General features: G+C 36.3%; 2 protein-coding genes across 3 annotated transcripts in view; one reads left to right on the top strand and one right to left on the bottom strand.

The window, feature by feature from the left end:
• Positions 1 to 327: 327 nt before the first annotated feature.
• The window catches only part of LOC103518488 (protein MEMO1), an 18815-nt gene continuing 6316 nt past the window's right edge, over positions 328 to 12826 (top strand). Inside the window, exons 1-4 of one of the 2 annotated variants that reach the window (XM_017447823.2) lie at positions 328 to 514; positions 2556 to 2637; positions 2868 to 2936; positions 3151 to 3595. In XM_017447823.2, the coding sequence (XP_017303312.1) occupies positions 463 to 514; positions 2556 to 2637; positions 2868 to 2936; positions 3151 to 3595 (648 nt within the window). In that variant the 5' untranslated portion in view covers positions 328 to 462. Of the gene's footprint in view, positions 515 to 2056; positions 2242 to 2555; positions 2638 to 2867; positions 2937 to 3150; positions 3596 to 12826 lie in introns of those variants that run through there. The other variant, XM_008483555.3, reaches the window with a different exon arrangement.
• Positions 4877 to 6256, bottom strand: LOC103518487 (COX assembly mitochondrial protein homolog). The gene is made up of 2 exons (XM_008483554.3): positions 6152 to 6256; positions 4877 to 5754 (listed from the first exon to the last, which is right to left on the bottom strand). Exons 1-2 carry the CDS (start codon positions 6198 to 6200, stop codon positions 5525 to 5527), a joined length of 279 nt encoding a protein of 92 aa, XP_008481776.1. The 5' UTR covers positions 6201 to 6256; the 3' UTR covers positions 4877 to 5524.

Raw genomic sequence — 12826 nt, 5'->3', positions numbered from 1 at the left:
AAAACGGAGAACAGAACACATTTCGAATGAAAATGAAGTGATAAACTGATATGATAAGATTGATAAGAAAATAACGAGTTAACGAGCCCAGGCAAAAATTATCACAAAATGATAAAAAAAAAAATTGAATTTTTCAACTGTGAGAAGTTGGCTCTCTTCTCCAGCCCTTCTCCTCATTTTTCCCTATTTAGCTTCACTTTTCTTAAGATTTTGTAAACTCCACGGGTCATCTACCTCATGGCTTTTTAATCAGCTGTTTTATCAGCTGAGTTCACTCTGGCAACACCGCATACTTTCATTTTCATTTTTGTAAACAAAAAGAAAATAAAAGAAAGAAATTTCTGTTCTGACTTTCTGATTACTGGATTTACTGGAGAATTTGGTAAATTTTCCGTCAGGAATCTGGGTTATCTAGGGTTTAATCCAGTTCTACTTGTTCTAGGCTTCCTTATTTATTCAATCATGGCCAATACTCGGAAGGCATCCCATGCAGGGAGCTGGTATGTTAGTTCACGTAAGTATCCTTATCAAAAGTCTATTGTCCTGAATAATAACTTTCCTTTCTTTGGAGCTCATAAAAGCCAGATATTTTGAATGAATAAATGAACAAGTTCACGCAGGGTCACTTTAGTGGACAATGCTGTCCATGGTTGGTATATGGATGGGTAACTGCTTCAGCCAGGGCCCAGAATATGCTTTGGTGACCCTTTGTACAGTATTGTTGCCTAGGCCTCCTTGTTATAAGCTTTCCAATCATTTAAGGTTCAAATGTTCAAAACAGAGTGGAGCAAAGAGCTTAGCACATAGAGCAGGAAGAAGGAAGTGACAACCTCAAACTGCATAGAACTGAAAGCACCTAGCCCAAGTGGCCCCATATTCTTGGTAGGTTTTCCATCACCCTCTGACATTCTCACAACTTTGGTAGGTAGGAACTTATTTGTACTTCAAGATGAGAGCCAATAAATTCACAATCCCTAAAGCAGCGAATTAATATCTGTCTTTGAACACTATTGGTTTATGAGGTAAACACTGGCTTTTACTGCTTTTAAGGTTTTTCAAAAGAGTAAAACCAAGGTGTAAAAAAGTTTGATTTTTTTCCTTCAAATTTTTTTATCAATATTTTGAATTTTGAAATTTTCGCGCGCTGCTTTAGTACAAATTTTGTCCGCTTGGAGCATTCACGGCAGATAATGCAATCCGCTGATCTTTACCTCCTTGGAAAATGAAGCAGCAACCATAAAATACGTTATGCAGCAACGGCAATTAAAAATCCGCCCAGGGCAGGAATCGAACCTGCGACATAGCGCTTACAGGCCAAACGAGCCACCCCTCCAAGCTAACTAGATTGGCTTCACAAAATATATTTACAAGGAAAAATTGAAACAAAATACCAAGATATCCGTTTTCATGTTTTTAGCAAAAGTCACTTTTAACATAAAAATAAATAAATAAATAAATAAATAAAATAAAAAAAAAGTTAGATTTCAGTCCTAAAAGATAGTTCCAACTTCCATTAAAAGTCCAGGGCTTTTTTTTATTATTATTTTATTTAAATAAACGGGAACTTTACCCATTGTTTTACAAAGGTCCCTATCTTAAGACTAAGTTCTTATATGCTAGATTTAAAAAAACAAAATGAAAAAAAAAAAAAATCATAGACAAAAAATGAATGGTTGGCACCACCTACACATTTTAATCCAACCAAGTAGGTAAATGCGATGACTCTTAACTCTACTTATACCAATACTAATGTGTACCTAAGTCAAATAATATTCAGTCGGATATTTTAATGAGTTGAATGAATCATTTTATGTATACATACCTAAATGGGATTTTTACTTTCCTTTCGAGGAAAGTGAAAATCCTGCCAACACATCATATGCCTTCAGGCACACTCCATTTGTCAAGGGTCTGGGTTTTCCTTGCCCTTGGGATGAATTTAATTTGAAGAAACTATTTACTGATGAAAATTTGTAATGAAACAATAAGTTGGAAAAAATGAAGAGACACTCTGGCAACACCGCATACTTTCATTTTCATTTTTGTAAACAAAAAGAAAATAAAAGAAAGAAATTTCTGTTTCTGACTTTCTGATAACTGGAGGATTTGGTGAATTTTCTGTCAGGAATCTGGGTTATCTAGGGTTTAATCCTGTCCTACTTGTTCTAGACTTCCTTATTTATTCAATCATGGCCAATACTCGGAAGGCATCCCATGCAGGGAGCTGGTATGTTAGTTCACGTAAGTACCCTTATCAAAAGTCTATTGGTCTGAATAATAACTTTCCTTTCTTTGGAGCTCATAAAAGCCAGATATTTTGAATGAATAAATGAACAAGTTCACGTAGGGTCACTTTAGTGGACAATGCTTAGAGCAGGAAGAAGGAAGTGACAACCTCAAACTGCATAGAACTGAAAGCGATAAGCTCTATGTGCTATACTTTCTGTCCCACTCTGTTTTTAGTCTAACTGCTCCTTCATGCTCACTATTAAACAGTATGATCTAATATTAATAATTATATATAACAAAAAAAAATGTTCTTGTTGATTTTACAGCTAAGGAATTGGACAAACAGTTGGGGAATTGGTTGAATAATGCAGAACTGTCCCATGGTCCAGCTCGTGCTATAATATCTCCGTAAGTGATGATCAAAAAGGATTTTCAAATTAGGTATTACATTTCAACTAAATATCAGTAATAATTTTCCTCAGATGTGATGGATTGTTTGGTTTCAAATTTTTGAAATAGAAAAATGCACAGATATTGACAAATATGCAGGTTGTTTGGAACATAGAGAAGAAATAGGTATACCTCTTAAATAAATGAATAAATATGAGACTTAGGAAACTGTATTTCTTTCTTTACAGGCATGCTGGTTACAGATACTGTGGAGAGTGTGCTGCTTTTGCTTACAGACAAATCAGTCCAGCCAGTGTGTAAGTTCTTTACCTTGAATTATGTCTATATTATTATTTTGGTAGTACGTATCAATAAAATGACAGATGTTTATTTATTTTTTATTTACACTCTAAGTGACAGGGCTATGTATGTAAAACTCTGAAATTGTTATTGGTCAGGGCATTATAAATACCAAGGTTTTTCACTTAAGGTGTGTCATAATCACAAATCTGACTTTGTTTTTATTTTCAGGCAAAGAATTTTCATCTTGGGCCCATCTCATTACTATCAACTTGGAGGCTGTGCATTATCTGGAGCCAAAAAATACTCAACCCCTCTGTATGATCTCAAAATAGATTCTCAAATTTATTCAGAGCTGGAAGCTACCAACAAATTCGAAACCATATCAATGGATGTTGATGAGGAAGAGCATAGTTTGGAAATGCAAATTCCTTACATTGCCAAAGTAATGGAAGATTTCAAAAACGAATTCACCATTGTTCCTGTCATGGTGGGATCTTTGTCCACTGGAAGAGAAGCAGAATATGGCAGAATTTTTGCACCCTACTTGGCAGATCCAAGGAACTTGTTTGTTATTTCATCTGACTTCTGTCATTGGGGTGATAGGTTTAGATTCACATACTATGATTCTGCATATGGTGAAATTCATCAGAGTATTGAAGCACTTGATAGAAAAGTAAGTGTTCATCAGAAACATAGCTAATGACCTTAGGTATATTCAATAACTACTTTTCTTTAATCATCAGGTAGTACAAACCTACATTATTTTGAACTTTTTTTTTTCTTCTTCTTCTTCTTCTTCTTCTTCTTCTTCATAAGAAGGGATTTTCAGCCCTATGCTGGCAGTATTAATTTATAAAAATTACACCTATTTTGTATCAAATACATGAGACCTTGTTTAGACTGCGGAAGTAAAGGGACTTTTCAGTCTCCTTCTAGTAGTATAAACAGGGTATATTCTATTCTAATTAGCAGAGGCCCAAGTGATGAAGAAGGTCATGGACTGAGTCTGATGGAAATTTTGAAACCTCAGATAACAATCTGTTGTCTTGAATTATTCTAAAAGGGTTAAGCATCATCTATTGGGATCAACTAGGATTGGTAAGCCCTGACTTTGGACATCTGTAGGTAAGTCCTTGTGATCAAGAGTGAGCCTGATTACACAAACACAGTCCTGTGACCTCATTTTGCAAGTATGGCTGACCTTAGATTCATAATTATGTAGGTACCTACTTCTAAAAAGCCCAAGCCAGCACCTTCATCTAGGGTCTGTAGTCTCATGAACCCATTATTCTTTAACTTAACTGGATAGCACACTGAAGAGGCTCAATATTAACTAAACATTACCCTCAACATTCAATTTTGTGTAAGCCACAAAATTCAAGTTTGTCTTGGTTAAGGACCATGCTTAATTGTTCAGGGTTTTTAGGGACCATGCATTGTTCAAGGTTTTCAGGTTTAGGGACCAAGGCTAAGGGACTAAACTGCTAACCAAAGCAAACAATGGTTTACCAGAAATAGAACCAATCAATAACTTTAATTAGTCAAATAGAAAAGTTGGCTATAGAATTACCTCTAACCAAGTATTAAATAATAAATTAAGTTGGTATGTATATGTAGGTACTGAGCTGAAAGCATTCTCTCTTCTTGGAGGTCCCTCTTCTCTCTAACACAAACAGAGATTTCCACACTTCAAATTCACTGCCATTTCAACCCTTGATTTTTATTATCTCCTCAGACTCTTCATCAAGTAGGTACTTAGGTACCAAACTCGCCAATCCAATTTTTAGTTCAAAATTGTCAAAATCAAAGAACTATGAGAAATAATGCCTGGTTCACTTGTAAAAAAAGAAAAGGTAATGGAAAATGAAATAAATAAATAAAATTAAATGATGTTTCTGGACATGTGAAACTGTGGAAATCTCAACTGTGTTCACCCATGTACAATAAAGACAACTTTTTCATTATTATTTTCTCATATTTATTAAGTTATATTTTTAAGTTTATCCCTTTGCCAAATTGATCTATTGTACATACCTACTTGGGTATTGATGTTGTGTTTGCTTGACTATTTTCAAAAGTACCTACTACTGCATATTTTATTATTTATTTATTTTTCCCTCCTCCTTTTACTTTCTATTTTTCCAGTTAGTATCAAATGGTCTCCGTAGGTACTCAATTACTCAACAAATAAAATCCAATTCCAATCTTAATAATTGTTCTGATGAAACTATACTTAATCACCAATAAACACATGGACATCAGTTTCTGAGTATTGATTTAAAACAAAAATTATCTATGACAGAGAGGAAAAACTTTTATCAATATTTCAATGCCTGTGTACTTCTTTTCCTGTGAATTTATTTATGTTTAAGGTAGGGTACCTATCCTATTAAATAAAATAAAATCCTACATAAAATTTAACTGTCCATAAGCCAGTTGACTTCTTTTTTTATCAAAACCCTTGGAAATATTTACAATTTTAGTTTTTTCTTCAATGGTTTTGTGCCTAGTGCATTTAGGTTCATGGTTTGATCTGGTCTTGGGGGTTTTTTTTTTTTTTACTAAATTGAGATGGTTCCTAATTTGTTACATCTTTTACCCATCAAGATTTTATATTAATTTCATATCCTAGACTTTCTAGTTCTTTCCTCATCTTTTTAGAAAGTCCTGTTTTTCTGTAATCTGTTCTTTGTTGGAGGTACATTTCAGTCACTTCTTTTCTGAAATCTTCATTGTGATACCAATGTGCCATACACTCCTTCATCTTTTCATTTTCTTTCCTACAAGTGAAAACACCTTTCCATCCATTATCACGGCCACATTTTTCTAGAGCTGGAGGAAGAAAAAACAAAGATGAAATTGAATTTTTACCCATATTCCTTAAGTAAATGTTAGATAAAAAAAATGGGCACTTTGGGTGGATATCAAAGTAATGAGCCAAGTTCAAAGTAACTACCAAAACGGTGGGGAAAAAAGTTTTTGTGTCAAAGAGTAGATGAACATTTCAATAGATCAGGCAAGGTTTTTCTTTTATCATTACACTTATTACATTACATTGAAATGGGGGGTCTTTTCTGACAAAATTCCTGTGTGGAGTCCAGTATGTAGGACTATTACACCCCATATCATATTATGTTTAAACTCTTGCAAAATGTGAAAAGTGTGAATTTTCAATTGAACATTAACAAGGAATAAAATTACTACCATCAAAGAAATACAAATAACATACCTTCAGTGAATTCAGCACACTTTTCTGTCCGGGCAATATCTCTCATCATTTGTTCTATCAAGACATCTTTCTCTAATTTTCTCAAAGTTTTATCATTGGGATCACCTGGAAATGAAATGTTGATTCTTAGCTTAATGACTTGATTATAATGAATTCCAGTTGGTTTTTGCTGTTAGAAGGAACTGTTCCTAAATTCAAGACAGAAAAACTGGATGGAAGATCCAAGCTGATCAAGAACAAACCTCAATTACTATAAAGTCTGTCCTGGGTGGGAATCAAACCCACAACTTGCTGATTAGAAGGCAGATTCACTACCCTCTAAGTTAACTAAATGGAATTTTTTTAGCTGGTTTGATGGGTGTTTACCTACCTACCCATCTTGATTGGTTTGAGTGTTAGTTCTGTTTTTCTTTTTTATCAACATTCTACAAACTCCCAAGTTCAGAGTCAGAAGATACTTATTTTCCACTGTGATTGTGGAGTTTTGAACTTACCTAGCCCATCACTCTGGCAACACCGCATACTTTCATTTTCATTTTTGTAAACAAAAAGAAAATAAAAGAAAGAAATTTCTGTTTCTGACTTTCTGATTACTGGAGGATTAATTATCATTGGGATCACCTGGAAATGAAATGTTGATTCTTAGCTTAATGACTTGATTATAATGAATTCCAGTTGGTTTTTGCTGTTAGAGAGAAAAACTGGATGGAAGATCCAAGCTGATGCAAGAACAAACCTCAATTACTATAAAGTCTGTCCTGGGTGGGAATCAAACCCACAACTTGCTGATTAGAAGGCAGATTCACTACCCTCCAAGTTAACTAAGCAGGATTTTTTTTAAGCTGGTTGACGGGTGTTTAATAGCTGCCTACGTACCTACCCATCTTGATTGGTTTGAGTGTTAGTTCTGTTTTTCTTTTTTATCAACATTCTACAAACTCCCAAGTTCAAAGTCAGAAGATACTTATTTTCCACTGTGATTGTGGAGTTTTGAACTTACCTAGCCCAAAAGAGGATGGGGGGGGGGGGGGGGGGGAGAGACCTCAAAGTCTCAAACACACACAAAACAATAAAAATTGTATGAATGCCTGAAAATTACAGTAAGTATGCAATGTGCAAAGCATAAAATAACCACTCGGCCAGAGTCGATCTAGGTCTAGGATCTAGATACCTATCATTTTATGATGAACCATTACATTTGACACAATAATTATTGTCAGGGGGATAACTGAGTAGGTCTTGTCAGTAGAATGTTCTAGAAGGGCTTGAGGCCGTCATGCTAAATTACTTTTTCCACAAGATAACCTCTTTCCCATATAGGGGAGGTGGGGTATAGAGCAACAGAAGAACTAAAATGACCTTTAGCTTAAAATCAATATTTCAGAAGTCTCTCTCGCTCTCTAACATACGTGAAACGGTCTCTTAATAATAATTATACGAAATTTCTAGATAGGTAGATACAAAAGTAGGTGAGAAGGTATGTAGTTGGGGTAGTTTTTTACTCAATCAAGTTTTTTTCACAGCTTCGATTTAAAGAGGAAATCAGATAAAATTAAAATTTTCCAGGGAAATGGAGGAGGAGGAGAAGAAGAAGAAGAAGCAGAAGAAGAAGAAGAAGAAGAAGAAGAAGAAGAAGAAGAAGAGAATAATGGGAAAAGAGAAACGCGAAATTATGAGGGGATTTGAGAGAATTCTCTGTTAATGTCTGAAACTTCTGAAAGGATTAAAATATAAGAAACTTTTTGTTTTGTCTATCAATATTATTATTATAGGTACGTGTTGCAAGATTATTATCAGTGGTAGGGATGAAGTCGTAAAGGAAAATCTGCCTGAAAAGAAATAATCTCCGGTCTGTAATTAGACAGAGTCTGAAACGTGGGAGCAGGATGAGAAGGAAAAGGAGTAGAAGGAGCAGAAGGAGAGGATGAGAACAAGAAGGAGAAGAAGAAGAAAGTAAAGAAGGAGGAGGAGGAGACGGAAAGAAAATTATAAAAAAAGAAAAATATTTCCGTTGAAACACCGAGAAAAAAATATAAAAAAAACCTAGATCTCATAAGAATTTTTCATTTAATATATCATTTAACAATTAAAACAGATAAAAATAAAATATATTTCTATCAAGACAGTTTCGATTAGGAGATTTTTATTTTGGTGAGCTTTCGATGTCACTCAGTCGATGATGTTGACTCTATCGTAGCAGGAATAGAAGTATCATTTAACTTTAACAGGTAGCTCCGTATAGCTACAGCTATAATATAGCACAGTAAGAAGATTCCGTTCTAAGCTCCCCATAAATTATTATCTAAAAAAAAAATAAGAAATGGCAAAATATACGAGTGAAAGAGAAAGGAGAGAGAGAGAGGAAGGGAGGGAGGGAGGGAAATTTATTTCTGAAGACGTAGGTATTAGGTACTCGTACATTTAGACAGGAGCCGTGTTGGGGGGGGGGGGGTCCTTTACTGTGGGGCGGACTCCGATTTGAAGCACATCCACCTCAACCCCACCCCGGTACATTGCTGTTTGGACTCTTTGGGCCCCCCTCAATGAAATCCTGGATACAGGCCTGGTAGGTAGATACCTCTAAGGTATTTATATATCACGATTTCTGCGAGAGAAGTAAAAATAAAACAACAATGAGTAGGTAGGAGAACACGGGGCAAAACGGTACCCCACCCTTTTTAAGAGCTAAGGTACCTACCTAGGTAGGTAATATTTTTCGGTAGATAGATAACATTGGTAATGTGATGAAGGTTGTTCTCAAATTAGTCTAAATTTCAATTCCCAATGGCTGGTCTGAACTCCGGAAAGGGTTTCATTGGATAGAGTCCAGGAGTTGAATGAGATCCGACTGAACTCCAGACGTGGAGGTTGACTCGGGAGGCAAACTCATTTCAGACATGATGGCTTCGAGAACGGCAGAATGCTGCGTGCTGGATATTGGTTCTTCGAATAATTCCGAGCCGGGAGAATCCCTAAACAAATGGATTATCAGGAAGAAAGGAAGGTGTCAGAGATTACAGCTTTAGGTTAGACTTGTATGGGACTCCAAAGATTCAAGCCTAGTTACTAGTTAGCTTGGTTGGTAGCGTGTGTGCATTGTAAGCGCTAGGCCGCGGGTTTTAAAATCCGCCCCGGGCGGGAATCGAACCCGCGGCCTAGCGCTTACAAGGCAGACGCGCTACCAACTAAGCTAACTAGGCTGGCAATATTATCTTTTAAGAATGCTAGTTAGCCAGCCGAGTGGTTCGGCGATAGCACTTGGAATACACCAGTTGCCAATGGATCACTGAAGTTAAGTTAGTTAAGCAATGTTTTGTGGTGAATCGTGTCCGGATGGGTCCCACTCAGGTGGAGTGTGGTTAATGTGAGGAGGCGGGTTTTATTCTGAAAGGATAAGGTTCGTTTTCGGAACGGCTGGCTTTCTTCTGTCCTGTCTTCCTTCTCGCTTTGATATCAGGACGATAAGACCTTAGCAGTTACAGTTCCCCTTATCAAAGCTCTTAAAAACCTATGTAAGGAATATGGTTAACCTGCCTCGGTGGCGTAGTGGTTAAGACGCTCGCCTGGTAAACAGGTGGGCGTGGGTTTGATTCTAGCCGAGGTATGGAATTTTATCCTCATTTATTTGAGAATTTGACCACATAATAATGGAGCTCTCGGGGTTAGGTGGTAGAGAACGCCTAGGGCGTTGACCTCGCCTAGTGGTTGCCTTCCACTCAAGAGATTATTATTATTATTATTATTATTAGGTATTATTAACGAAGAAAAGTTAGGTACCTATACTTACGTCATATAAAAAAAAATATGACATATTTGGGTTTGGAATCTCAAATCCCTTATTTGTATGTACTTATACCTACCATATGAAATAGTAAGGTCACTTGGAATGACAAAGCTGCCGTCGTTATTTTGGACTCCCTTCCTGAGGAATATGGACACCCGAATGCGAATGTCTTGAAAGAAATTCAAAATACTATAGCGTACCCTCTGCAGCTCCCCGTCAGTCATTTGTCCGTACATCTGAAAGTAGAATAATTCAATTGGGGAGTTTTTTTTTATTTATTCTTTTTACCACATCTTGAATCCAATCAGGCGTATTGGGGGCCGTGTGAAAACTCTTTTTCCATACGGACAAGTCATATATGACTTATGACTTGTCCATTAACCCAGCCCGGCCCTGGCGATGGCAGTCTGAAACGAGAAACTCGCCCACACTACTAACTTTTTTTTTCTTCTCCTCCTTTTTATTCTGTTTCTTCTTTTTGAACCAAAGTTCTTAAATCTTTCTTGTCGTCTAAGGCTCAGGATTCCAGATGATATCGACAGACATAATGTGGGCGCTACCTAATAACTTACTTTCATCACAAGGAAATAACACGCATCCAGTTGTTTCTGAACTTGTGAGGTTTGTACTAGAGATCTCATGGCATCCATGTGATTCAAAGTGATGAGTATGAGATCACGTGGCTCTCGAGCTGAGAGGATCTGGAAATCAGAAAATGAGAACCGAAAGACCTAGTCGATTACTCTCTTAGGAAATGAAAAGAAAAAGGGTGTCAACATCACTCGACTTTCTATCGCATTACGTGGAATAATACGCGGCGAAGCTACAAAAAAAAAAAAAAAAAAAAAAAAAAAAAAAACTTCGGATTTTGGGAAATGGGGGAAAAAAAAAAAAAAAAAAAAAAAAAAAAAAAAAAAAAAAAACTTCGGAATTTGGTGAAATTTTATTTGACCTTTCGGACTTGGAAATTTTTTGAAAGAAGAAGATGGAAGCAAAAAAAAAATATTTTGTCTATTTTAGATAAAGTTCGCCCAGCCCAGGCGGGAATCGCACCTACCTGATATTTGAAAACCATTGTCATAAGGTCGTACAGTTTACTCATAGAAGCCTCATTCAGTCTCATAATAGAAGCATGGGCTAGGTCAATAAAAAACAAATGTTAAAAAAAAAAAAAAAAAAAAAAATCGGATGAAATTTAATAAAACGTTAAAAAAGGAAGTCAAATCCAAACCGTACTGTTGCGTATTTTGTAATGAGAATGCAGAAAGAAATCCAAGAGAAGCCTCAACAAGATTACCCACGAAGAGGAGTGGCAAAAAACACCAGACCCATTTTAGAATCTCTGTAAAGATTATTTTGCGTAAAAAGATCTGAAGTAGTGCCGAAAGTGATAATTACAGGGTGTTCAATGTACAAACAGTCAAGACTGATTACAATAAGACCTGTAAGTCCTGTAACAGCGAAAGTGAGTAATAGATAGACTTAGTTTATTTTAAATTGACTGGATTAAGCAAGTCTCAGCAACCTGAATGGTTAATTTTTAGCCCGTCCTTCCTTTATTATTACGATAGTAATAAAAAAAGGTATAAGGGACGGGCAATTGTATATTCGCTTCGGTGTCGTCTGTCTGTCTGTCGGTCTGTCCCCATAGAAGGACCTGTCCAAACCTGGTCGACCTATTTATCAAATTAAAGGTCTTTTTACCAGGAACACAAAAGTGGTGGTGCAACTTTTGTTCAGAAAACCATAAAGCAAAGAAAAAAAAATGGTTTTTGGGGGATTTTTTTTTCACATTTTCTCACACAAATGAGCTCTGATCTCGAAATTTGTCTGAACTCAAAGCGAGAAAGTTTTAGATAACACTTCAGTCGATCATTTAAGACCGGTTTTAGCGTCACCTATGTTAAGCTACGCCGAGCAAGGCCAATAAATGGATGGGTGACTTAAACATTACATATATTGGAAATAAAGGGAGAACGGGCTCTAGTCTTGATTTAAAATCATTACATGAAAGTAAAATCGAAAAACCAAATCAAGAATAATAATAAACTGATTATTAAACAAATTAGGTAGGTACATAGGTACTGATCGAATAAACTACGGGCTAAATAATCCCCGGAGGGACGGGCCCAGCTTGTTTATTTCGTAACAATAAAACAACTGCTACATTACAATTAGACGCGTGTGGTCTGTGTCGTAGCATGCCCATCCCGTAGTATGTCCCTCATCAGATGGACGAGAAGGGACACATTACTTCCCATTTAGCTTCTACTTCCTCGCTTTTCCCCGTGTTTAGACGGGGTCGGCGTTTTTCGTCAAAGTCCCCCAGCCAGACTAAGCTGGTCTACTCCCTGTTAAAATAACCCGAGATTATTATTATTATTATTATTATTATTATTATTATTATTATTATTATTATTATTATTATTATTATTATTATTTTATGAAAAAGCAGGCAAAGAAAACTTATACTCACCTAACTCCTTTTTCTCCCTCCTTTTCAGGCTGATGAAGAAGGCCAAGGCTCCGAAGAAGGAGGTGAAATATGTCGTCGCCAAGAAACACAACACGGCCAAAAAGTTGCGCATCAAGGGTATCAAGGGCCCGTACAAGGTGGTTGACAAGCGAATGAAGAAGGACAAGCGGGGCGCGGACAAGGCTGCGAAGAAGGGGAAGAGAAGGAAGTGAGGAGAATGAAGAGAAGAGAAAATGAAAGAAGAGAAGACCAGAAGAAATAGTGAAAAGAAGAAGAAAAATCCCCCCAAAAAAAGGTCGTCGCGACAAATTTCGAGATCAGAGCTCATTTGTGTGAGGAAATGTAAAAAAAAAAAAAAAAAAAAAAAAAAAAAAAAAAAAAAAAAAAAAACCCCCAAAAAACAATTTTTTTCGCC

Source organism: Diaphorina citri, unplaced genomic scaffold (assembly GCF_000475195.1).
Source record: "Diaphorina citri unplaced genomic scaffold, Diaci psyllid genome assembly version 1.1 scaffold2208, whole genome shotgun sequence".
In the NCBI taxonomy this organism is placed as follows: Eukaryota; Metazoa; Arthropoda; class Insecta; order Hemiptera; family Psyllidae; genus Diaphorina; species Diaphorina citri.
This window is presented reverse-complemented; position numbering and strand designations above follow the sequence as displayed.

Excerpts from the sequence above, each read along its gene's own strand:
- LOC103518487 (XM_008483554.3), bottom strand. The coding sequence starts at position 6,200 with ATGATGAGAGATATTGCCCGGACAGAAAAGTGTGCTGAATTCACTGAA. Across the intron at positions 5,755-6,151 it reads GTGTGCTGAATTCACTGAAG|CTCTAGAAAAATGTGGCCGT; the intron begins GTATGTTATTTG and ends TTCTTCCTCCAG.